The sequence below is a fragment of the Syngnathoides biaculeatus genome, chromosome 1 (genome assembly GCF_019802595.1).
Source record: "Syngnathoides biaculeatus isolate LvHL_M chromosome 1, ASM1980259v1, whole genome shotgun sequence".
In the NCBI taxonomy this organism is placed as follows: domain Eukaryota; kingdom Metazoa; phylum Chordata; class Actinopteri; order Syngnathiformes; family Syngnathidae; genus Syngnathoides; species Syngnathoides biaculeatus.
Window position 1 is genome coordinate 5,379,360 of NC_084640.1, and position 27,728 is coordinate 5,407,087.

At 44.0% G+C, this 27,728-nt stretch overlaps 1 protein-coding gene across 3 annotated transcripts in view; it reads left to right on the plus strand.

Moving 5' to 3' along the window:
- phf14 (PHD finger protein 14) overlaps nt 1-27,728 on the plus strand; it is a 151,466-nt gene that overhangs the window by 105,547 nt on the left and 18,191 nt on the right. For all 3 annotated transcript variants that reach the window (XM_061839130.1, XM_061839213.1, XM_061839304.1), the window contains exons 13-14: nt 5,074-5,205; nt 7,226-7,388. In XM_061839130.1, the coding sequence (XP_061695114.1) occupies nt 5,074-5,205; nt 7,226-7,388 (295 nt within the window). The remainder of the gene's footprint in view (nt 1-5,073; nt 5,206-7,225; nt 7,389-27,728) is intronic.

Below are 27,728 nucleotides of genomic sequence, written 5' to 3' on the forward strand. Positions count from 1 at the left end.
ACAAATGGCAAAGGAGAGGCTTTTAGACTTGTAGGCTTTAAGTTCACTCCTGCAGCATTGCAACATGATGATTGTAAGCATGGTCCTTGAAGAAGTATGCGTAGCCGTCCTCATCCCAAAAAATGACTTTTTCATCCATGTTAAAAACGTGTGCCCACCACCTTGGAAACTCTTTCTGCACGTACTGACGGGCAGCACCATACAGAGGGACATTTCTGATGCTGTATACTTTTGGAAGTTTTTAGAATCAGCCTTTACTGGTCAAAAAGCATCGTCCTTTGGGGGTGGGTGGTGGTGGTGTGGGGGTGGAGGCAGGGGTGGGGGTGGGGTGTGTTGAATTACAATGCAGGGTCCAAAAAGGAGAAAAGTGCCCTGTCCCCTGGATTCCTAAAAAGATAAAAGTGCACGCGTAGTCACCACCTCTTGGGCGCCGAGGAGAAAGCTTCACTGGGGTACAATGCTGAGGTAGGTGGTTCAGAATTGTAACTATCCATCCATCCATCCATCCATTCATCCATTTTCTACAGCTTCTCCAGGTCTTGTCGCGGGGGAAGTCGCTTCAAGGCGGAAAACCAAACTTCCCTTTTCCAAGCTACTTCTTCCATCTCTTCCAGTGGGATCCCGATGCGTTCCCAGGCCAGCTGAGAGATATAGTCTCTCCAACATGTCCTGGGTCATCCCTGGGTTCTCTTTCCGGTGGTGCCTGTAACATCTCACCAAGGAGGTGTCCGGAAGGCATCCAGATCATATGCCCCAGCCACCTCGTCTGGCTCCTCTCAATGCGGAGAAGCAGTGGCTCGATACTGAGCCCCTCCCAGATGACCGAGCTTCTTACCCTATCTCCAAGGGAGAGCCCGGACACCCTGTGAAGGAAACTCATTTTGGCCACTTGTATCCGGGATCTTGTACTTTCAGTCATGACCCAGACCACATGCCCATAGGTGAGGGTAGGAACGTAGATGGACTTTTGACTTAGCTCCCGCTTTACCACAACAGAAAGATACAAAGTCTGCATCATTGCAGACGCTCCACCGATTTGTCTGTCGATCTCCCCCTCCATAACATGACCCCAAGATACTTGAACTCCTCCACTTGGGGCAGGATCTCATCCCCGACCCGGAAGGGGCACACCATCTTTTTCCTACTGAAGACCATGGTCTCAGATTTGGAAGTGCTGATTCTCCTCCAAGCCGCTTCACAATGGGCTGCAAACCGCTACAGTGAGCATTGGAGATGACTGGTTGATGAAACCAACAGAATCACATCATCTGCAAAGACCAGAGATGCGATACTGAGCCCACCAAACCGGACATATTCTACGCCTCGGCTGCGCCTAGAGATTCTGTCCATAGAAGTTGTGAACAAAATTGGTGACAAAGGGCCGCCTTGGCAGAATTCAAGTCTCACTGGAATCGAGTCCGATTTATTCCCGGCAATGCGGACCAAACTCTGACAGCGGTCGTACAAGGATCTGTACAGCCTGTATCAGGGGGTTCGGTACCCCATACTCCCGAAGAACCCCCCAATAGGACTCCTTGAGGTACACGGTTGAATGCCTTCTCCAAGTCCTTAAAACACATGTAGACTGCTTGGGCGAATTCCCTTGCACCCTCGAGGATCCTGCCAAGGGTGTAGAGCTGGTCCACTGTTCCACGGCCAGGACGAAAACCTTGCTCCTTCTGAATCTGAGATTCGAATTCCCGATGGACCCTTCTCTCTAGCACTTTTGAATAGACCTTACCAGGGAGGCTGAGGAGTGTGATACCCAATAGTTAAAACACACCCTTGCGTCCTCCTTCTTAAAAAGGGGGACCACCATCCCATTCTGCCAATCCAGCGGTACTGTCCCCAATGTCCATGCAATGTTGCAGAGGTGTGTCAACCAGGACAGCCCCACAACATCCATAGCTTTTAGTCTCATCCACCCCCAGGCCCTCCCACCAAGGAGCTTTTTCACCACCTCGGTGACCTCAACCCCAGAGATAGAAGAGCTCACCTCTGAGAACCTCGACTCAGCTTCCTCATGGGAAGGCGTGTTGGTGGAATTGATGAGGTCTTCGAAGTATTCCCACCGACTCACAACATCCCGAGTTGAGGTCAGCAGTGCCTCATCCCCACAATACGCAGTGTTGATGGTGCACTGCTTCTCCCTCCTAAGATGCTGGACGGTGGACCAGAATTTCTTCGAAGCCATCTTGAAGTCGTTCTCCATGGCCTCACTGAACTCCTCCCATGCCCTGGTTTTTGCCTCTTTGACCACCGAAGCTGCATTCCGCTTGGCCAGCTGTTACCTATCAGCTGCCTCAAGATTCCCACCGGCCAAAAATGGCCAGTCGGACTCCTTCTTAAGCTTGAAAGCTTGTCCATCAATGTGTTCGGGGGTTGCGGCAATAACAGGCACCGGCCACAGCTCCGGTTGGCCACCTCAGTAATGGAGGCATGAAACATTGTTCACTCGGACTCAATGTCCCTCAACTACCCTGGAATGTGAGCAAATTTCTTTTCGGTGGTGGAGTTAAAATTCCTTCTGAGGGAGGAATCTGCGAGCCGTTCCCAGCAGACACTCACAATATATTTCAGCCTGCCACGTCGAACCGGCTTCTTCCCCCACCATCAGAGCCAACTCACCACCAGCTCCAACTCTCTCATCACCCGAGCATCCAAGACATGCGGTCGCAAGTCCAATGACACGACTGCAAAGTCGATCATCAAGCTGCGACCTAGGGTGTCCTGGTGCCAGGTGTACATGTGGACACCCTTATGCCTGAACATGGTGTTTGTTATGGACATTCTGTGATGAGCACAGAAGTCCAGTAAAAGAACACTACTCGGATTCTGTCGGGGGGGGTTCTTCCCAATCACGCCTTTCCACGTCTCACTGACATTGCCCACATGGATATTGAAGTCCCCCAGCAGAATGAGTCCCCAGCGCTATCCAGCACTCCCTCTCAGGACTCCAAAAAGGGTAGGTACTCTTAACTGATGTTTTGGGGCAAAGGCACAAACAACAGTCAGGACCCGTCCCCCTACCTGAAGGCGGAGGGAGGCTCCCCTCTCATCCATGGTGGTAAACCCCAACGTACAGGCCCCGAGCTGGGGAGTAATAAGTAATAAGTTTACCCACACCTGCTCAGCGTCTCTCACCTTGGACAACTGTGGAACAGGGTCCAACCCCTCTTAAGAGGACTGGCACCAGAGCCCAAGCTATGTGAAGAGGCGAGTCCGACTGTATCTAGTTGGAACTTCTCGACCTTACGCACCAAGTCGGGTTCCTTCCCAAAGAGGTAACATTCCATGTCCCTAGAGCTAGTTTCTGTTGCCGAGGCTCTGATCGTCAAAGTCCCCGCTTTTGGGCACTTCCCACTTCACATCACACCCGGACCCTATGGCCCCTCTCACAGGTGGTGAGTCCATGGGAAGGGAGAGCCATGTTCTCCATTCGGCTGTGCCTGCCCGATCCCCATGGGTGCAGGCCTGGCCACCAGGTGCTTGCCTTCAAGCGCCACCTCCCGGCCTGGCTCCAGAGGGGGGGGCCCCGGTGATCTGCATCCGGGCAAGGGAGACCAAGATCCAAAATTTGCCCTCGTCATAGGGGTTTTGGAATCGTACTTTGTCTGGTCCCTCACCTAGGACCTTTTTGCCATGGGTGACCCTACCAGGGGTGTAAAGCCCCAGACAACTTAGCTCCGAGGATCAACGGGACACAAAAGCCCGTCCACCACGTTAAGGTGATGGCTCGAGGAGGGGGTATTGTAACTACATAATCAAAAAATAATATCGCTTAAAAAACAAAACATCACAAATACAACAGTAAGATAAAGTACATATGCGCACAACAAGGAAATGGGTGGGACAAGGGAAGTTGCCACTTCTGCTCTCATTGGTCGGTGTCGCACTGGTCACCAATCAAAATTATTTATTATTTTTTTTTAATTTTATGTTATTTTTTTTGCTTCATTGTTCCACATTGTGCTGGAGACCTGCCTTCTATAAATCTGCGTTGTATCAACACAGGTTACCTGATATAGTTCTACTACAAGCTGATCTGTGTTGGGGTGGGGGAAAAACGCGATGCACTGAATCCGCAATAGGTTAATTGCGAAGTAGAGACTTTACTGTGTGTCATACAATATAACATTTTCGGGACCTCTGGCAAGCTGTTCAATCTTTTATTGATTCTGCTATTTTCTGGGTACTTTGGTATTTTTTCATTTTACTATATAGATTTGTTCATATGAGGGGTAATTCCATTTGATAGACTGCTTGTTCGATTGAACACTCTGCGACTTTGAAACAGGTTAATCAGCCTTTAGCCCACTCCTGCTTATTGCCGCTTGTTGGCCAAAAGCTCGTTTCGGCAGTGGGTACAGACCCATTTTGGACGCTGTAGCGCCTTTCTGTGCTTTGTGGCTGGTCAGTTTTCTGGTGTGCCCCTACATACACAGTCTGCTTCCACCCTGGCATCTCCTCTGAACGCTTACCTCCGGCCACAAATATTCATGGCTGATGACAAACCAACCAACCAACTGGCTGTGGATTGTGCTGTGTCTGACTCCGCAACTCCAATTTGTTACTCAATGACAGAGATGCTACGTCTCCAGAGCTTTTCAGCAGCACCCTAGCACTTTTCCACCATACTTTTAAGCTTACTTTTTTTTACTCACCGTTGTTGTATTATCTGTTTAAATGAACCAAGCATATCATCACAGTTAATAAATCTGTGTTGATAAAACAATAAACATACACTGAACTGTTTTGGCTCAGCATTAAAGAAAAATCACTCAGACATTTTTGACACAATCAGTAATACATTCCAGCACTTCTGCAACCTCATGAACAGACACTATAAAACTATGTCGTTGTATTTCTTGACCCATGGTAACATATGTGCTTGACCCATGGTAACGTATGTGCAGGATCATCATTAACACTTTGTTACCCTTGGAAGTGGACATCAGTTCAATTTGATATCCAAATCAAATAGACAAAAGAAAATAAAAATCTACATTATACCTCTTCATCATGATTAATGTAAATAGTTGTTACTCAGAAACAACTTTGTTGTGTTGGCAGCTGTGGCATCTGTAAAAAGAATCAAGACCAACATCTGCTCGTCTTATGTGACACCTGCAAACTCTACTATCATTTGGGTTGTCTAGAGCCACCACTGACACGGATGCCCAAGAAGACCAAGAACAGCTACTGGTAAGACATGTAAAATGAAGAAACAAGATGCAACCATTTGTTATTTAGAATCATATCAATGAAGCCTTACTATGTTAGTGTTTGAGTCTTTGGCGAAACGCAAATTTACTTTTCACGGAACTATCAAGATTACATTTTTTTGGGTTTTAGTACTCTGTATATTGCTGAGCTCACGTGCGATGAACGGCAGGCAATTAGGGGTGAAATCACGATTAATCCATCCATCCATCTTCTACCCCTTTTCCGGATCGGGGAGCGGTAGCTTCAGCAAGGATATCCAGACTTCCCTTTCCCCAGCCACTTCATCCAGCTCTTCCCAAGGGATCCCATGGCGTTCCCAGGCCAGCCGAGAGACATAGTCTCTCCTGCGTGTCCTGGGTCGTCAGCGAGGTCTCTTTCCGGTGGGACGTGTCTGTAACACCTCATCAGGGAGCCATCCGGATCAGATGCCCAGCCACTTCATCTGACTCCTCTCAATGCCGAGGAGAAGCAGCTCAACACTCCCGGAGGACCAAGCTTCTCAACCTATCTCCAAATAAAAAAAATAATCTAATCAATTCAATCAGATCAAAAGGCTTATAGGTGCATACAACAAAAAATCGAGTGCTTCTCCACATTGTGCTTGCGCGAATAAAATTATAATATCTTATGTATGAGCTAAATAACAGATAAAATAAATACATACATCAAGGCACACTTTTTGCAAAAATAAATTGTGTATTTTCAGTCTTATGCTTGGCCAGCAGGTGCCCATTGTCTGGTTCTGGAGTCCCATAGTCCCAAAAGGCCTGATAGCACTCGTCCTTCAACTTGACAGCAACCCTTATCGTTGGTGGACACCAGCGGTTTCAGGGGTTGCCGCTACAACAGGCAACGACCACCTTATGGCTACAGGTTTGCTGGGTTGCCCTAACAATGGAGGTGTTGAACATGGTCCACTCAACTGCAATGTCTCAACCCCAGTTCCACTAGAGCCTGGGCAATTTTTTGCCAGAAGTGGGAGTTGAAACTCCCTGTGACATGATACTATCCCAGACATTACCAGCAGACCCTCACAATATGTTTGTGTCTGCTGGGTCTTCCCCTACCATCAGAGTCAGCACACCACCAGGTGGTAATCAACTGAAAGCTTTTCCCTTCTCTTCACCCGAGTGCCCAAGGCATTTGTCCACAAGTCCAGTGACACATCCCCAAAGTCAATCATCGAATTGCAGTGCAAATGTGGACACCCTTATGTCTAAACATGGTGTTGGTCATAGTTCGTGACGAGCACACAAATCCAATACCACACCACTCTGATTCCGATCGAGTGGCTGTTCTGTTTTTCCCAATCATGCCCTTTCCAGTCTGTGTTATTACCCGTGTGTGTTGAAGAATGAGGGAGTCCCAAGTGGGAACAATCCCCAGCACACCCTCCAGAGACTCCAAAAGGGGTGGGTATTCTGAGCTGCTATTTGGTGCATCATAAATAACATTCAGGACTCATTTCCAATTTTTCATAAATAAGCAGGCAGCAAAATATTGACTTGGTTTATATTTTCACTCCAGTACCCCAGAGATCCAACAACAAAGAATTAAAAAGTCAATTACCCATAATGTGTGCCCCTTTAACATTTCACTATTTTCACGGAAACAGGCTTTTTACATTCAGGACTCATCCCACAACCAACGGTGGAGGTAGGTTACCCTTTTGTTGACTGGAGTGAATCTCAACGAACAGGGGACCCAGCCAGGGGGCAAGAGTCCAACCCTTCTTAAAGAGACTGGTTCCAATTTTTCATAAATAAGCAGGCAGCAAAATATTGACTTGGTTTATATTTTCACTCCAGTACCCCAGAGACCCAACAACAAAGAATTAAAAAGTCAATTACCCATAATGTGTCCCCCTTTAACATTTCACTATCTTCACTGAAACATGCTTAAAAAGGCTGTTTCCTTAAAAAAAAAGGGGTGGGGGGGGCAGAATGTAATCAAATATTCTAATCATTTCTACTATATGAAATAAACTTCTTGTTCCCAGGCAATGCTCAGAGTGTGACCAGGCAAGCAGCGATGAAGCTGACATGGCTATGGAGACGCTACCCGATGGTACAAAGAGGTCCAGGAGGCAGATCAAAGGCCCAATCAAATTCATCCCACAGGAGATGTCTCCAGAGCCCAAACGACCTCAAGTTCGAGGCACGGTGTGTACTCTTTAGAAACTAAAAAATCTCAAATGATGAAAAATAAAATTGAAGAGCTCTTTTTACAGATCATTTTCATAGGCAATTATACAGTTCCTCAAGGTTTCACCACAGCCTGCTCCACGATGTGGGTTGAACATATAGGTGTCAAAACTTGCCATTTAAAAAAAACAAAAAAAAACTGTTGAGCCAGTGACTTAAGTAACACAATTGTCATTGAAGTGTAATCAGAACTCAGCATGACTGTCAAAAGGAACTTTAAAACACTGCCTTTATTTTATTGACGAGTGGTACCAATAGTTGCATTGCAGATGTGCCTCACAGATCCCACAACTCTTGATTAACTGTCAAGGGTAAAAAATTAAAGAAAACCGTGAAGTCGTAATAAATTAAACCACATTTATCCCTCTTTTATTCGGGATGGCGCTTTATCCTTTAACAGCATACTTTAGTCCTGGATACATTAGTAACTGCTTACGCAATTAATCCATTCCAGAAGTCATTTCTTAACTTGAATTTTTCACCAGTAGGAACTCATTAAACATGTAAACAGCTTAATCCGTTCCAAGCCCCCCAACCCCCACTGCTACAAAGAAGCATTCAAAGTGTACATAATGTAAGGAATAATAAAGAATTATGTTCATTTACCTTGAAAATAAGCATTCAAAGTGTACAAAATTGTAAGAATAATAAGAAACTGTTCATTGGCGTTGAGCAACGATGCGAAGAGAAGGGTGCGTGACAAGGCATTGTGGGGGACAGCAAGGGAGGCACGCAAATGACTTAAACCCACTAAAACTAATAAATTCCACAAGCTATGAATTCAAAACAAATAACATGAAATGGATGCTTTTTAGTATTTTATTGAAGAAAAAACAGCCGTCGAATGGACCCATCTGTTTTTTCACCACAAAACATGATTTTGACGTATTTGGTTTTTTGTAACTCACACCATGAAATTTTTGATGAAGGATTTGTTTTTGACAAGAAGCAGGAAGTGACGTTAAGGGCAGTAGCGCACTCAATCGGATTCGTTTTTTCTATTACTTTTACCTGCGGGAAGGTAGCTCTTTGTTCCTTAATGTTAGTCAAAATGCCGGCTTGTTGCATTGCTGGATATTGCTCGAACACTCGGGAGGATGGATTTAGCCTTCATAAGTTTCCAAGAGACCCGGTTCGTCACAAAAAATGGATTGCATGGGTGCAAAGAACGAGAGCTTCATGGGTTCCAAATGACAGTTAGGTGTGTATAGAGCTACTAAAAAAACAATAGTTGCGGCACGTAATCCTTTCAGAACGTAACAAAAGATCCGCATCCATAAGTCGGAGGTGCTAAATGTGTCGATGTGGCCGTCGACGTCATGTCTGCTGATAACGGCTTTGGCCGAGGTTCCGTGTCTCATAGTAGGTGGATGGACGAGCCACCGCTGAAGCCGTGCCTCTCAGACGAGCACGGCTTCGGCCAGGCTGGCTCATACATACTGTCTGGGAGTCTGTTGTTAGTTAGAAGTGATCAGCATATCTAAATATGGCTCAAAACAAAGGGTAATATTGCCCCGGACACTTCACTCGATTGTGAGATGTTGTCTTCTTTGAAAAGAAGTTCCGTGTCTGAAGGGGCATGTCCCATAGTAGGGGCCATAGCGTGTTTTCAATGGCGAATGTCCTGGGGGATGTCACGGGCAGTAAATGTAGGCAATATGGCGACAGTATAGACACGGAAGTGAATAATGTTATACGTATTTTTCATTTCAATATCTATTTTAGAATGTTTATAGGGATGACACTTAGGCTTTAACTTTCGATGTTTTGTGAAGTACCAATCCAAGGATGTTTGCCTTTGAAGGCTTTTAATAATCTTGTGGTAATGCGCAAGGCAAACATCATTGAAGTGAACGATAGCCTGACTAGTTAACACATTTTCTAGATGATTCATCTGAATAAATTCGTAAATGTCATGGAATGTGAGTCTTTGCGATGTCTTCACCATCCTCTTAAGATCATCTGTCTTTATGTTGTCTTCTGCATCACTGTCTGGTGTTTCCACGGCACCCAATGTAAACTTGATTGCATCAAATTGTTAAAGTACATCATAGAAAAAGTTTCCATGGCACCCAATGGGCCTCTTGATTGCATCACATTAAGCAAAGAAGCATAAAAAACAACCAAGAGAGCAAATATGAGATAATTTTATATCCAATTAATCCAACAATGCTCCTGACCCAACAATGTCCTCAGCCTTCCCCAGTGAAACAATTTCCTCAAGTTCATTTACAACCTCCACTTCGATCCTCTCAAAAACCTGTGGAACAACAGCATGAGGCCACATGCATGCACGACTTTTACATATTTCTCGACAATTTATTGTTTTGTTTTGATGTACAAAACAACTCTCGTCTTCTTCTCACTGCAACTAGCCATGGTGAAAAAAGATGAATAAATCCACCCTACAGTACGAGTGTGCACTAGCTTATGACAATTGATTCGGTGATGAAGATACTGTACAGGAAGTTCATCACAGATAAATGTTGACGTTCCTCCAAGCCAATGTGATGCCAGGAAGATGCTCCCTGCTACCCAATGGTAGAGCAACCTCTATCGCGCCACACAAACCAAGATATAGGAAGTGCATCATGGCTAAAGATTGATGTCCCTCCTAACCAATGTGATGCTAGGAAGATGCTCTAGCGATAGCCAATGGGAGAGCAGCTCTGTAGCACCACTTTGAAACCAAGATACAATACAAGATGTTTACGTTCGGTGGAATCCAGGGACCATTTTTTCCCTTTTGTATTCTGAATTTCCTTCGTTACGCGGACACAATTTTTCCGAGGAGGCTTTTCGTAACTTGAATTTTTCGTTAGAAGAGACGTTCGTAAATAGAGGTATGACTGTATATGAAATAAATGTGTTGTATAAAATGAGTTTAAATGAACTGAAGTGGATGATGGTGTTTAGGATGACTCTGGTGGTGGGTAGTAAGATTAGGAAGACAAAGGTAGAGCAGTGAACCATGTGGTGGAAGATGAGAAAAGAAGAATGATGTGCGGCCTTTCGGAAAGAGGTGAGACAGACTCTCGATGGACAGGAGGAGCTCCCAGAAGAGTGGACTACTATAGTCAAGGTGATAAGAGAGACAGGCAGGAGAGTACTTGGTGTGTCTTCTGGTAGGAAAGGGGAGAAGTACACTTGGTGGTGGAACCCCAAATTACAGGAAGTCATTCAAGGAATGAGGTTTGCGAAGAAGTGGATCACTGAGAGGACTGAGGAGAGGTGAAAGGAATACATTAAGATGCGATGTAGGGCACAGGGAGAGGTGGCGCAGGCTAATCAAGAGGCATATGACGAATTATACACCAGGTTGGACACGAAAGAAGGAAAACATGATCTCTCCAGGTTGGCCAGAGAGAGGAATAGAGATGGGAATGATATGCAACAGGTAAGGGTGATCAAGGATAGAGTTAGAAATGTGCTGACTAGTCCCAGTAGTGTGCTAAATAGATGGAAAGAATACTTTGAGAAGTTGATGAATGAAGAAAATGAGAGAGAAGGAAGAGTTGAAAAGGCAAGTGTGAAGGACCAGGAAGTGGCAATGATTAGCAAGGTGTTCGAAAGGAACTACAAAGGATGAAAAATGGAAAGGCAGTTGGTCCTGATGACATACCGGTGGAGTTATAAAAGCATTTTGGAGAGGTGGCTGTGCAGCTTTTGACCAACTTATTCAACAGAATACAAGCGGGCGAGAGGATACCTGAAGAATAGAGGAAAAGTGTGCTGGTTCCCATTTTTAAGAACAAAGGCGATGTGCTTAGCTGTAGGATCTATACAAGAATAATGTTGATGAGCCACACAATTCAGTTATGGGAAAGAGTAGTGGAGGCTAGACTCAGGACATAAGTAGCAACTGTATGGTTTCATGCCTGGAATTAGTACCAGAGATGCATTATTTGCCTGGAGCATCCTAGGTAAAAGTACGGAGGTCAGAAGGAACTACATTGTGTCTGTGTGGATCTGGAGAAAGTTGATGACAGAGTACCAAGAGAGGAACTGTGGTACTGCATGTGTAAGTCTGATGTGGCAGAGAAATGTGTTGGAATAGTGCAGGGCATGTTTGAGGACAGCAGAACAGTGATGAGGTGTGTGCAGAAGAGGGTCATCAATCTCACTAGGAGCAGGCGTGGCCACTGGAGCACCATCATCATCATTGGCTGCAAACTTAGCCAAGGACAGGAAGTTGACCTGAAGAAGCAGGTTCCGGTGAACAACACGTTCATTTCCATCGTGATCCCTGATTCGGTAGACATGCAAGGTAGGGTTCGCTGCCACAACAGTGTAGACAATGGGTTGGCATTTGTCAGAGACTTTGGATTTGCCTTTCACACCTTTGTTCGCCAAAAGTACCTGGTCCCCAAGAGGTAGAGACTGACCCTTGACCCACATGTAGTACTGATTACGTTGATGTTCCTGCTCAGCCAAGCAATTCTTGTGTGCCAACGTCATGGCGCAGTGCAGGTCATCCAGAAGTGACACATAGACATTATAGTCACACACTGTCTCATCATGGAGAACGTTGTTGAAGAGGAGGTTGACTGGCAGTCTACGCACCTGACCAAACATCAGATAGAAAGGTGCAAACCCTGTGGTCTCGTGAACAGTGCAGTTGTACACAAAGGTCATGGTCTGGGCCATTTGTGGCCATGTCTGTTTAGCACAAGGAGGCAAAGACCTCAAAATGTTGCCCAGGGTGTGATTGAAACTCTCTGTGGTGCCGTTCCCCATTGGATGGTAAGGTGAAGTGCACGACTTGCCAAGGACTTGTCAGGACAGCGCCTTATTCCGAAAAACCTTCCTTTTTAAATGACCCTTGTATTTTGTGACTGAATGACCCTCGTATTTTGTGATACCATCACACCCTGTCTATTCTTGATAAGGACTTGTTTTCATTGTGAATTGCAGCTGTGAATTGTCCTAAGTCACAAGTGTATTGACATAAGTGTATTGTATTGAGTGTACTGAGAAGTATGATCCCCCTATAGTTGAAACACACCTGCCAGTGTCCATCACTGGATTCTTCCAATCCAGAGGCACTGTCGCCGATGTTCACGTGATGTTGCACAGGCATGCCAACCAGGACAGCGCCACACAATTCAGAGCCTTTCGGAACTCCGGGAAAATCTTATTCACCCTTGCCACGCAGGGAAAACTCTATTACCTTGTCAGAATTTGATACAGTTGACCAAACATCTGGCGAGTTTCCGAAAGCATTTAAAGGGCTCCTGTCATGAAATGCATGATTTTTGGTATGTTATGAATGAAAAAAACGTCAGCCAATATGGGCCCACGCGTTTTTTCACCACAAAACATGATTTTGACGTATAAAGCTTTTTGTAACTCCCACCATGAAAATCCTCTTGAGGGATTTTTTTTCGAGAAGAAGGAGGACGTGACACAAAGGACAGCGGCACCCCCAAGTGGACTCGTTTGTTTCCATTAGTTTTACCTCCAAGAAGGTAGCTCGTTTTTCCTTCGTGTTAGCCAAAATGCCGGCTCATTGCATTGCTGGACATTGGTTGAACACTCGGGAGAATGGATTCAGCCTTCATAAGTTTGAAAGAGACCTCGTTCTTTGTGAAAAATGAATTGCACGGGTGCAAAGGACGAGAGCTTCGTGGGTTCCAAATAACAGATAGGCAGTAATGCGCCCCCTTCGATGGTGTTCAACAAGTACTCTGGCAGCTTTGAAAATCCCCCTAAAAGCAGCACGGCTCAGCTCCATTATATGCCACCACGGCGCCGAAAATCAGCCACACCGGCTGAGGCGCTGCAATCGGCAGTTACTGCTTCTCCGATGGCTGCACGTCGGGCTTTGGGGACTAGGGCGGCTCTGAAGAACCCAACCGAGAATGCCTCAATCAGCCACGTGCACACAAAAGGGCCCCGGCTCGACTGTGTTGCTCAGTATTGCAGCGTCTGTGAACACCCCCTAAAGCAGGACAGCTCGGCTCTGTCATAAGCCACACCGGCCGCTCATCTCCAATGGCTCATCTCCGCCATGGAAGTGGATCGGATGGGGATGCGGTTTGGTCATGATCGCATATCATATGAATATGGCTCGATACAATAGTGTAATATTGCCCCGAGGGCTCGAAACAATAGTGTAATATTGCCCCGGTAACTTCACTCGGTTGTGTGGTGTTCTCTTTTTCGAAAAGAGCTTCTGTGTCATACGGGGCGTGTTTGTCAAACATTGTTAAGGTGCACTGCATGTTTTCATTGGCGAATGTCCAGGTGACGTCACGGACGGAGGATGCAGCCAATATGGTGACCACTTGGATATCGTAGAATGACACTTGCGCATGGATAACGTGCTCTCCACTCACATTTATTTTTTTCGTATAGACATTGAAGTGAATAATGTTATATATATTTTTCATTACAATATATTTTTTTAGAATGTTTCGGTGTGACACTTGGGCTTTAAAATAGCTGCTTTCAAGCCTCTTCTAAAAAAACATAGCACAGGATGGCCTATCAGCCCCGGGGCATGCCAAGGTTGTGTCTACACTGCTCTTCTCGCTCTACACAAACGACTGCACCTCGAGGCAACCGGCTGTCAAATTCCTGAGGTTCGCAGATGACACCACAGTTATCAGCCTTATCAAGGATGGCTACGAGTCTGTGTATCGACAGGAAGTGGTGAGACTGGAGTGATGGTGTGGCCAACACAACCCTGCTTTGAACACTCTAAAGACTTTAGAAATGATTGTGGACTTCACGAGGCATCCTTCACCACACCTTCCCCTCACGCTATCCAATTGTCTGATGTCAACTGTTGAGACCTTCATGTTCTTGGGAGTTACAGTCTCACAGGACTTAGTAGAAGTGGTAGATGAACATCAACTTCATCCTCATAAAAGCCCAGCAAAGCATGTACTTCTTGGGGCTTCTGAGGAAGCACAGCCTGTCACAAAAGCTGCTGAGACAGTTCGACACAGTGGTCATCCCATCAGTACAGTGTACCTCCATCTCAGTCTGGTTTGGGGCTACCACAAAAAAGAACAAACTCCGACTGCAACGGAAAATCAAAACCGCAGAAGTGATTGTTGGCTCGACCACACCCCCACCCACCCTTGAGGATCTCCACGCCACTTGAATGAGGATCAGAGCGGGCAGGATCATTTCAGAACCACCACATCCTGGCCACCAGCTCTTCCACCTCCTTCTGTCGGGTAGCCGCTGCCAATCAAGGCAAATCAAAATGAGCAGGCATTCAAAATGTTTTTTACCTCTTCCAAATAAGGCATTACTTTTTTGATCAATGAACCTATTATTTTCTCCTGTGTGCGATTGTTGGGACACACCCTCACATCCTGCTGCTCCAATCAGTATTATTATTAACGACGTATACTGTAGATCAGGGGTCAGGAACCTATGGTTCGCGAGCCATATCTGCCTCTTTTGATGGCTGCAAGTGGCTTGCAGAGCCCTCATATCTACATACTGTATGTGTCATATGTGTCGCATAGCCAACGCACAATAGGGCAGAGACAGTTGTCCAAGTGGGGTTGCCATAGTTGACTGAGGAAGGCGCAAAATGGACAAATGCAGATCGGGTCGCAAGAACTAGTTGTTGAAACACTTTTGACAACGATTGCTCCAAGAAAAAAAGATGACTGCAGTTTTTGGCAAGATTGGACAGCCTTTGTGAAAAGAGAAAGTTCTGCTGTGCAGTTTTGCAATTCTGAGAAACGGAAAGCCATTCACAGATGGGGAATTTGCCAAAGCATTCGTGCTTGATGTTGCCAATAAACATTTCGCAGAAAGACAAGACAATCAAATTAATAAAAGACATGCCTTTGTCGGCAAGAACTGTTCACCATCGTACTATCATGATGGCAAATAAAATTGAATTACGTTCATGATTAACGGATGGAAGTCTCAACGCCTGTATGAAGCTTAATCTAACGATGTATGAAACAGACTCCAAAACCATCAGCAAAACCACGCAGCACCAGAAGTCGCATTATTGGTAAGAAGTACTTTTGTCATCAGCAACACCGTAACAATGTTATTTACAATAATTCAGAGACTTATTGGACTCTAAAATTGTTGGTCCTACATAAATGCCCAAATACATCTGTATTTAGTTTTTAAAATATTGTATGACTCTTTTGAAATTACATTTTGAAATATAGGCGCCCTCAGCCCAAAAGGTTCGCGACCCGTGCTGTCAGTTTAAACTGCTCTTTGCACAATTGTCATTGAATGGGTAAGGGCACTCTATATCAGTTTAACTTCATGTGGAGCGTTGACACGCTCTTAACTTCTTCTTCTTTTCCTTTGGCTAGTCCCGTTAGGGGTCGCCACAGCATGTCATCTTTTTCCATCGAAGTCTATCATCTTCCTCTTTAATACCCACTGGCCTCATGTCTTCCCTCACAACATCCCTCAACCTTTTCTTTGGTCTTCCACGCGCTCTTTTTCCTCGCAGCTCCATTCTCAGCACCCTTCTACCAAAATACTCACTCTCTCTCATCTGGACATGTCCAAACCATCAAAATCTGCTCTCTCGAACCTTGTCTCCAAAACATCCAACTTTGGCTGTCCCTCTAATGAGCTCATTTCAAATCCTAGCATCATCTTCATTTCTGCCACCTTCAGTTCTGCTTCCTGTTGTCTCTTTACTGCCACCGTCTCTAATCCATACATCATGGCAGGCCTCACCACTGTTTTATAAAGTATGCCGTTCATCCGAGCAGAGACTATTCTGCACATAACACACCAGACACCTTCCGCCAGCTGTTCCAACCTGCTTGGACCCATTTCGTCACTTCCTTACCACACTCACCTTATTCTTTTCCTTTCGGCTTGTCCCATTAGGGGTCACCACAGCGTGTCATCTTTTTCCATCTCAGCCTATCTCGTGCATCTTCTTCTTTAACACCCACTGTCCTCATGTCCTCCCTCACAACATCCATCAACCTTTTCTTTGGTCTTCCTCTCACTCTTTTGCCTGGCAGCTCCATCCTCAGCACCCTTCTACCAATATACTCACTATCTCGTCTCTGAACATGTCCAAACCATCGAAGTCTGCTCTCTCTAACCTTCTCTCCAAAACATCCAACTTTGGCTGTCCCTGTGATGAGCTTTCTAATCTTATCCAACCTGTTCACTCCAAGCGAGAACCTCAGCATCTTCATTTCTGCTACCTCAAGTTCTGTTTCTTGTTGTTTCTTCAGTGCCACCGTTTCTAGTCCTTACATCATGGCCGGCCTCACCACTGTTTTATAAACTTTGCCCTTATCCTTGCGGAGACTCTTCTTTCGAATAGAACACCAGACACCTTCCCATTGCTCTGTATTGTTGACCCCAGGTATTCAAAGTTGTTGCTCCTCACTATCTCTTCTCCCTGGAGCCTCACCCCCCGCACCCCACCCCTTTCATTTACGCACATATATGCTATTTTATTTCGGCTAATCTTCATTCCTCTCCTTTCCAGTGCATGCCTCCATATTTCTAATTGTTTCTCCACCTCCTCCTTGCTTTCACTACACATCACAATATCATCTGCGAACATCATAGTCCAAGGGGATTCCATTCTCACCTCATCTGTCAGCATGTCCATTGCCACAGCAAAGAGGAAGGGGCTCAGAACTGATCCTTGATGCAGTCCCACCTCCACCATAAAATTCTTCTGACATACCTACAGCACACCTCACCACTGTAGCCCTCATACATGTCCTGCACTATTCTAACGTATTCTCCACCAGACCAGACTTACGCATGCAGTACCACAGTTCCTCTCTTGGTACTCTGTCATCGACTTTCTCTAGAGCCAAAAAGGCACAATGTAGCTTCTTCTGACCTTCTTTGTATGTTTGCACTAGCATCCTCAAGGTAAATAATGCATCTGTGGTACTCTTTCTAGGCATGAAGCCATTTTGTTGCTCGCAGATACGTTCTTATGTCCTGAGTCTAGCCTCCACTACTCTTTCCCATAACTTCATTGTGTGGCTCATCAACTTGGACTATGATGTCCGCAGATGATATTGTGATATGTAATGAAAGCAGGGATCAGGTGGAGGAACAATTAGAAAGATGGAGGCATGCACTGTAAAGGAGAGGAATGAAGATTAGCCAAAGTAAAACAGAATATATGTGCGTAAATGAAAGGGCTAAAGGGGGAAGAGTGAGGCTCCAGGGAGATAGTGACGGTGGACGACTTCAAATACTTACAGTCAACAACCCAAAGCAATGGTGAATGTGGTAAGGAAGTGAAGAAACAGGTCCAAGCAGGTTGGAACAGCTGGCTGAAGGTGTCTGGTATCTTGTGTGACAGAAGAGTCTCTGAGCAGTCTCGGGCAAAGTTTATAAAACAGTGGTGAGGCCAGCCATGCTGTACGGATTAGAGACGGTGACACTGAAGAGACTCAGGAAGCAGAATTTGAGGTGGCAGAAATTAAGATGTTGAGATTCTCTCTAGGAGTGAGCAGGTTGGATATAATTAGAGGGACAGCCAAAATTGGATTTTTTGGCGGTTCGAGAGAGCAGACTTCGATGGTTTGGACATGTCCAGAAGCAAGAGAATGAGTATATTGGTATAAGCGTGCTGAAGTTGGAGCTGCCAAGCAAAAGAGCAAGAGGAAGACCAAAGAGAAGGTTGATGGATGTTGTGAGGGAAGACATGAGGGCAGTTGGGGTTATCGAGGAAGATGCAGGAGATAGGCTCAGATGGAAAAAGATGACATGCTGTGGGAACCCCTAACGGGACAAGCCGAAAGGAAAAGAACAAGGAGTGTTAGCTTAGAGCTCATGGTTTTTATGAAGAAAAGGCTGTGGTGGTGTGTTGTGTATTTGAACTTTGAAAACATGTAATTCTTTATGTAAGTTAAGTTTTGCAGTGTCATATTTTCCGGACAACAGAACGCACCAGATAAACCAGGGGTCGGGAAAGGATGGCTCGCGTGCCATTTCTGGCTCTTTTGATGGTTGGATGTGGCTCGCAGAGCCCTCATAATGATTCACTGTACATGTAATTTCTGTTGCACAGGCAACACAAATGAGGCAGAGACAGGTTGTCCTCTGGGGTTTTCGTAGTTTGCTGTCCACCATGGAAGTCGACGTGAGCAGGCGCAACAGGGTCAAATGCAGATCGAGTAGAAATTAATTGTAGAAAAGCTTTTGACATTGATGGCTAAAAGAAAAAGAGATGACGAGTACTACAGTTTTTTTGCAAGAGTGGGAGGAATTCAGCTTTGCAGTGAAAGGTTCCTTTGTGTCTAATATGTAATGACAAAATCGCAACGATGAAATGCTCAAATATAAAGTGCCACTTCGACACACGCCATACTGTTTGCATCAAAATAACCTGTGGGAGACATCAAGAAGAAAGCATTTCAAGAGCACCTGTCCAGAGTCCAAGCTAGACAGCAGCAACTTCGTGTTTAGACACAACAAGGTGACTGAAATTCAAATAGCTTTGCTGGTGCTTTGGCAATTGTGAGAAACGTAAAGCCACAGATGGGGAGTTTGCCAAAATGGTCATGCTTAATCTTGACAGTGAACTTTTTGACAACATTTCACATAAAGACAAGATAATCAAACGAACAAATGACACACCGCTGTCGGCAAGAATTGTTGCAATAATTCAGACTTATTGTACTCTAAATGCGTTGGTCTTACATCAAATGCACAAATACACATGTATAAATATTTTATGGCTCTTTTGGAATTACATTATAAAATAGTTGGAATTTATGGCTCTCTCAGCTTAAAAGTTTCCCGACTTCTGGGATAAACCATGGCCACTCTGTGTCGCGTTTTCTTTTATCTTTTATTCCTCCATACACGAGCTGTGCCTGACCATGTGCTGTGGATATATACCCTCCATATTGGTACGTTTTGAAATTAGATATTCACACAGAAAGACTTTGTTAATGTTTATTTACATACCTTATTTTCCAAACGGTGACTGTAAAATGCCCCAAACATAACAGAAATTTTTATTTTTATTCACCCTCCTCCTGTTCAATGAAACCACTAAAGTCGATATCTTCAGTATCAGAGTTGAAGAGCCTCAGAAAGTCTCCATCCCACATCATTTCAATCTCTCATTCACTCTCAATGTCATTTTCATCTCGAATTATCGCTGAGGTGCTGTTCTTCTCACATAGCAGTCCAGCCTTTTAATCCACTGGTGATGGTAGATTCACACTTCTCCACACTTTTAAAATCCACTGGCAGACCTCTGAAAAGGAAGACCTTTGCATGTGGCCAATTTTTGTGAAATAAAACATTATTAATCAAAAATTATAAGTATATATTTTATGTTTGTGTGTGTTGTGCTGCGTCCAGTTTTGAGGGCACCAAAAACTTGCGCCGTCTTCTTCTGCAACTGAGGTAGATTCTTCTTCCACTCGGCGTGCTGAATGTAATCGTTTCTTCTTTTACACTGAGTCATCTGTCCATACCCAAACCTTGAGTGCATGATAAGGAATGGCTATTCTCTCACCATTTTGTTCGAACAAGTTTGTACCTTTAAACTTATAGCTGCTAGTGACAAAAAAATTAATAAATTAAGCTGCATCGTTAAATTTGCCGCAGGGTTTACAGTGCCTGGAAAAAGTAGCAGTTTGTTGTCCGAAGAATACGGTTGACAACTTTAAGCAAGCAAGTGTCACTCTTACTCCCTGCTACTATGTTAGCACTTTAGCAACCTGTTGTTTTGATCCTGTGGGATTTTCTGGATAAAGATGCTGGAGTAAAGCATGGAATGGATTCTTGTTTAATGAGGGTAAAATGAGAGCTCTTAGTTCTTTTCTGACATCGGACTCAATTCTAATCTCAAAAATCATATCGTGGCACTCTTGGGCTATTGTCAGAGTTTTGTAGTCGATAGTCTAAAAACAAAATCTAATTTCTGGTCTGTTTATTACAGATTCTGATCCATGTTTCATTTATTGACAAACTAATTGGAGACTGCGGAACTGAACATGTTTTATTCAGTAATATCTTCTGACAACCCACCCTTGGCGATTTTCAAGATTTGTATCTGACAGCTTTGTTGCAGTGGCGGGGTAGTCTTTCCCTTTTGTTTTTTCACCACTGCCAATATTTGACCTTCTCACTTTCCTCTGGGACTTGATGGAACTTTGCTCTTTGTTGCTCTGGAACACTCCCAGCAGTCAGCATTGTTGTTCTTGTTTTCACAAATGAAAAAAGAAATAACACGTCTCAGCAATTTAAACATGCTTTGAATTGTTTTGGATGAGGCTTGTGGACCTGGAGATATGAGTTTAACCCTTGAAGACAAACTAAAGAAATCTGCCAGTGATACAAAAACATTGGAGCTTTCCTGATAAAGGCATTTGAAAGCGAGACTGTTTTTTGGGAGGTGCCAAATTCAATTCATATTCCCACAAAGGTGCCCTTCAGCATGGTATTGAACCCACCAGTTGCTCCCGTAACTTGAGTGGTACCTCTACTTATGAAATGAACCATTCCAGAAGTTGTTTTGTATCGTGCATGTTCTTAAGGAGAAACACATTGTACATGTAAATAGCCTAACCTGTTCCAAGCACTCCCACCCCTCCGCAAAAAATAAACATTCAAAATGTACATAATGTCTAAAATAATACAAAATTGTGTTCATTTACCTTGCAAATAAGCATTCACAGTGTACCTAATGTAAGGAATAATTAAAAAAAATTTCCGTTGCCTTTGGGGTTGAGCAATAATGCGAAAAGAAAGCTGCGTGACGAGGCATCATGGGGACTACTAAAATTAATAACTTCCATAAACTATGAATTCAAAACAAACATTAACTTGCAATGTTTCCTGAAGTACAAATCCAAGGTTGTTTGCCTTTGACAGCTTTTAAAGGAGAAATCCGGTCATTTGGATTAACAATGTATCCAATAGGTCATGTCATATGTACTGTACCTTGAAAATTTGAGGTTAATCCTCTATCATTTAATGGTATTTTGAGAAGATTTTTATCGGCAATTACGAATTTTCATGGGCACTGCCATTTTGGCGAGTCACATGACCTACACGTGCAGATGTGACGTATTATGTGTGCAAATACAGAAATCATGGCCGATTTGTAGTGTCTTCACTTGTGGTACCATCTAATTGGACACTGTAAAATAGCTTACTCTCTTGCAAAATTTTGCCATAATATGGAAAGAAATAATCTGTGGAATGTATGGTGGCATGTTCTAGAAACAAACTCATTTGAGGAACAGCAGAAGTTGGATGTTTTGGAGACAAGCTTAGAGCGCTCAGACTTAGATGGTTTGGACATGTTTAGAGGTGAGAGAGTGAGTATATAGTAGAAGGGTGCTGAAGATGGAGCTTCCAGGCAAAAGAGCAAGAGGAAGACCAAAGAAAAGGTTGATGGATATTGTGAGGGAAGACATGAGGATAGTGGGTGTTAGAGAAGAAGATGCACAAGATAGACTTAGATGGAAAAAGATGACATGCTGTGCCAACCCCTAATGGGACAAGCCGAAAGGAAAAGAAGAAGAAGCTTAGCATGTTAATTGCTACTGCACCAAAGATCAGAAACCACTGCCCCTGAGTTTGTTTTAACTTAAACCAAGACAAAAAATGTCGACTACAACAGCTAGATGTGCAGCTGCTTTTAAGAGAAACGTGTCATCACTCGTGTTGATTACACCGCCAACGCAGAAGTACCGCGGTAGTACGAAACAACGATAGCTCAATGGCTTCAGGTGGGTATCAAAACAACGTGAGCTCAAACTATGTAATACGAGCGTCATGAGCGCATTTTAAAAAAAAAGGGGGGGGGGAGTGTGCACACAATTGAAATGGTCGCTTTTTTAAAAATGTGTCCGTTACTCTCGTTTCTACATAGTTTGAGCTCACATTGTTTTAATAGCCACCTGACGGCATAGGAAAACTGCTACAGATTGTAGCTAAATGGAGGTCGACAGGCTGTGCTGCACAACCAAAACTCTTGGGATTTAAAAAATGTTTCCTCACAAATGCCATCGATAGCACAGAGGATGACATGCTGTGAGAGCAAAATAGGATCACTAATCATGATTCAATGGAGGAAGCACCAGAACTGTACCGGGTCATTGATGAGTTCGACAGTGATGCACCAAAAGTAGCTATGATGGATATTTTTCAGATTGGAGATGGTCAGATTTTTCTTTTGAAGTCTTGGCCAATGATGTGTAATGTAGAGGATAAACTGCACTATACACAAATAATTAATGCAAAAAAAATTTGGAGACAGTGTTAGTTTATTTATTTAAGACTGTAATATGTGTTATCAACAGTATTAATAAAATGTTATGCCATCATTGAGCATTTATTTGTTTGTTGAGGGATTCTGTTCTCACAATTACAGGGACCAGGACAAGCGTGTTCTGTGGCCTGTCCCAAGATATATATTACTGCTGCATCAGTACATGCACAAATATTATTATTATTAATGATTGTTGTACAGACAGTTTTTTGAAAAAATGATACAAGTACAAACGGAACAAAATATGAATACAGATAATTCCCAATATTTTAAGCATATAGATTGCAGCAAATTGATGGTGCGCATTGTGCATTGGTCGAAGGGTTTTCCTGATTTTTTTTTTTTTCTTGGTCAACTTTGGGGTTGCGCATTATAAATCATGATGCATTATACTTGAGAAATTAGGGTAAACGTTTTTAAAAGTAATTTCCGTCCTTTTAAACCTCCCCACTACCACATTATACCTTCCTTCTTTATATATAATTTCTGATATCTTTTCAAAAATCACCCTTTTCGATATGTCCTGTTTTATATGATGATGAATAGACCTGATTAAAGCCCAGTCTATTAAATTTAGGGTGCTCTGTATCGGTTAAATGGGTCTCCTGCAGGAGTAGTACATTATTCCTTGGGTTAGGTATTTGCGTCATTGGCCGGAGTGATAACACATTTCTTTTAAAAGCGCCCACACAATTAGCCCTTGTAGTCGCCATTTTCTGTCTTCGTTTAAGTTAAAACAAACATACAGACAGTCGTTTCTGATGTTTGGTGCAGTAACAACAAACATGCTACACTAACGATCGTAAAATGCATTGCCCCCCAGGAGGTCAGAGTTCAGGTTGCCGACACACATTACCGAAGTATATATAAATGTGTAACGTAAGACATCAAATATCATATCGAAATGTATATGTATACCTCTATGTACCTGGATGCGACTATACAATGTGATTCTATTTTTTATTTTTCATCCATACCTAAATATAATGAGTATTGACTTTTTGAAGATAGTTTGGGAAAAAATTGCACATTATTTTCGAGAAGTTACGGTATTTGCAAGAGCAGCAGCCCCATATTAAGACAGCATGATGTGAGGACTCTGTTAATCACTCACAACTCACTGTTTTGTCTTTGTAGACACTTTTTCCTCCACTTCAGATTATTGATTTATTTTTCCCAGAATGAAATATACTACATTAGCACATCACGTTTTAGAGAACCCTTAATCAATTTCCCATCTTCAGAAGCACAGTGGACCATGGACGATACTTCTTAAAAACCTCCCTTTTAATGAATGTTACACTTCAGAGATTGATTTAGATTTAGACCACTTAATCTTCACTACAGACAAACCCTCCAATCCTACACAGTGACAGAAACCCCCTAAATCCTAATCATAAATGAGATGCAGGGTCCGAACAGTTTAAAGTGTTCCCTCAGGGTTATCACATTTGGTCAGTCTGTTGTCAAGACAACTACAAACTTTCACTCCTGAATATTATCTACCAGATGGACACATATATCAACACAAGGAGTGTGTGGATAAAATCACCATGGTCTTATGTTTGGATGCTCCCTCCGGAACATACACCTGAGCAGGTAGCAGTCTCGTCCGTATGTGGTCTTCTAACGCTGTATACAAAACCCCTCAGCACTCGGCACGCCTTTCTCCCAGCCCTCAACATTCACGAAAGGTGCCATAATTTCCACAGTAGCAAATCCCCTGTTAACTCCAAGTGTGACAGCACTTTCCATAAAGTAACGTTACTACCGTTACTCCCAGCCTGCTGTGCATGCAGAGGCAAGGCGAACCAGCATCCTGTACCCAACCATTGTGACGTCCGCCATTCCGTAGCACGTCAGCCACCAGGCCGGTTACACTTCAGACCATGCTCTTCCCCTTCACATGTGGGACTGTTACGTACACACACCTCGCTCACCTCCAGTAATACATTCACAACAAAAAGACACTCTTCCCTCCTTGCATGTTCACAACCCTGCTTACCTTCTGCATACTGATCCATTCTCCAGTGGATCATCTCCAATGTCCCCCCCAGCCTAACATCCTACACCTCCAACTACTGAGGTAAAATTAACCGGTCAACACTCATTTTTGCTTATACATTCTCTGGAAAGCCACCATGCCCCTCCATCATCGGGGGCAACCACGGCCTACGGCTTTCTTGCGTTCCAGTCATGTCTAATTTTTCTCATTTTCATTATTTTATATCTATTATGGGTACCCAGCAAAGCACGCATAGTATATGCTTAGTCACTGCTGTGAACACATCTGATGGTTGTTTGAATTATGAGAAGCAGATGTAAGGAAAAAGAAGCAAAATAAAAGCATACAATGGGTGCATGTGTATTCTGAGTGATATACCTATAAGTAAGTAAGGTATATCACTCAGAATGGGTGTTAGAGAAGAAGATGCACAAGATAGACTTAGATGACTTAGATGACTTAGATGGAAAAAGATGACATGCTACCTATAAGTAAGTAAGGTATATCACTCAGAATACACATGCACCCATTGTATGCTTTTATTTTGCTTCTTTTTCCTTACATCTGCTTCTCATAATTCAAACAACCATCAGATGTGTTCACAGCAGTGACTTCTTCGTCTACTACAATGAAGTTAGTATGCCTTCATTGTACTCGTGCAACGTCGTTCCTTGAACCCCCAATCACATACAGGCTGCTCTCCAAACGAACACATCTTCTTACTTTCTTTTCACCTTGTCCCGTTAGAGGTCGCCACAGAGTGTCATCTTTTTCCATCTAAGCCTATCTCATGCATCTTCTTCTTTAACACCCACTGCCCTCATGTCCTCCCTCACAACATCCATCAATCTTTTCTTTGGTCTTTCCCTCGTCTCTGAACATGTCCAAACCATCTAAGTCTGCTCTCTCTAACGTTGTCTCCAAAACATCCAACTTTGGCTGTCCCTCAAATGAGCTCGTTTCTAATCCTATCCAACCTGTTCACTCCGAGCAAGAACCTCAGCATCTTCATTTCTGCTACCTCCAGTTCTGCTTTGTTGTTTCTTCAGTACCACTATCTCTAATGCGTACTTCATGGCCGGCCTCACCACTGTTTTATAAACTTTGCCCTTCATCCTAGTGGAGACTCTTCTGTCGCATAGAACACCAGGCACCTTCCGCCAACTGTTCCACCCGGCTTGCATCCGTTTCTTCACTTCTTTACCACACTCTTCATTGCTCTTTATTGTTGACCCCAAGTATTTGAAGTCATCCACCCTCGCTATCTCTTCTCCCCGAAGCTTCACTCCTCCTCCTCCGCCCCTCACATTCATACACAGATATTCTGTTTTACTTCGGCCAATCTTCATTCCTCTCCTTTCCAGTGAATGCCTCCATATTTCTAATTGTTCCTCCACCTACTCCCTGCTTTCACTGCAGATCACAATATCATCTGCGAACATCATAGTCCAAGGGGATTCCAGTCTAACCTCATCTGTCAGCCTATTCATTACTACCACAAAAAGGAAAGGGGCTCAGTGCGGATCCCTGATGCAGTCCCATCTCCACCTTAAATGCTTCTGACACACCAACGCCGCGCCTCACCCCTGTTCTGCTGCCCTCATACATGTCCTCTACTATTCTAACATATTTCTCCGCCACACCAGACTTGGGCATGCAGTACCACAGTTCCTATCTTGGTACTCTGTCATAGGGTTTCTCTCGGTCTACAAATACACAATGTAGCTCCTTCTGACCTTCTCTGTACTTTTCTACGAGCATCCTCAAGGCAAATAATGCATCTGTGGTACTCTTTCTCGGCATGAAACCATACTGTTGCTCGCAGATTCTTACTTCTGTCCTGAGTCTAGGCTCGACTACTCTTCCCATAACTTCATTTGTGGCTCATCGTCTTTATTCCTCTATAGTTTTCACAGCCCTGAGCATCGCCTTTGTTCTTAAAAATGGGGACTCGCACACTTTTCCGCCATTCTTCTGGCATCTTCTCTCCTGATAGTATTCTATTGAATAAGTTGGTCAAAAACTCCACAGCCACCTATCCAAATTGCTTCCATACGTCCTCTGGTACGTCATCAGGACCAACTGTCTTTCCATTTTTCATTCTGTTCAGTGCCTTTCCAACTTCCCCCTTACTAATCATTGCCACTTGCTGGTCATTCTCTCTTGCCTCTTTGACTCTACCTTCTCTCCCATTCTTTTCATTCATTAACTTCTCAAAGTACTATTTCGATCTACTTAGCACACTACTGGCACCAGTCAACATATTTCCATCGCTATCCTTAATCACCTTCACTTGCTGCACATCCTTTCCATCTCTATTCCTCAGTCTGGCCAATCTGTAGAGAACCTTTTTTCCCTCTTTCGTATCCAACCTGGTGTAAATGTCGTCATATGCCTCTTGTTTAGCCTTGGCCACCTCTACACTTGCCCTACGTTGCATCTCACTGTGTTCCTTCCGCCTCTCCTCAGTCCTCTCCATGTCCCACTTCTTCGCTAATCTCTTTGCTTGGATGGGTTCGTGTATTTTGGGATTCCACCACCAAGTATACTTCTCCCCTTTCCTACCAGAAGGCACCCCAATTACTCTCTGGGTTCATTGGCAGTCATATTCCAGTATTCCGGGAGCTCTTCCTGTCCATCTAGTGCCTCTCTCACCTCTTTCCGAAAGGCCACATGACATTCTTCCTTCCGCAACTTCCACCACCTGATTCTCTGCTGTACCTTTGTCTTCCTAATCTTCCTACCCGCTACCAGAGTCATCCTACACACCGCCATCCTATGCTGTCGAGCTACACTCTCTCCCACCACAACCTTACAATCAGTAACCTCCTTCAGATTACATCATCTGCACAAAATATAATCCACCTGCGTGCTCCTACATCTGCTTTTGTAGGTCACTCTATGTTCCTGTCTCTTCTGGAAATAAATGTTCACCACTGCCAATTCCATCCTTTTTGCGAAGTCCACCAACATATCCATTGAAATCTGCACTAATCACAACTCTCTCTCTCTCTCTCTCTGGGATGCTCAGGACCACTTCGTCTCGTTCCTTCCAAAA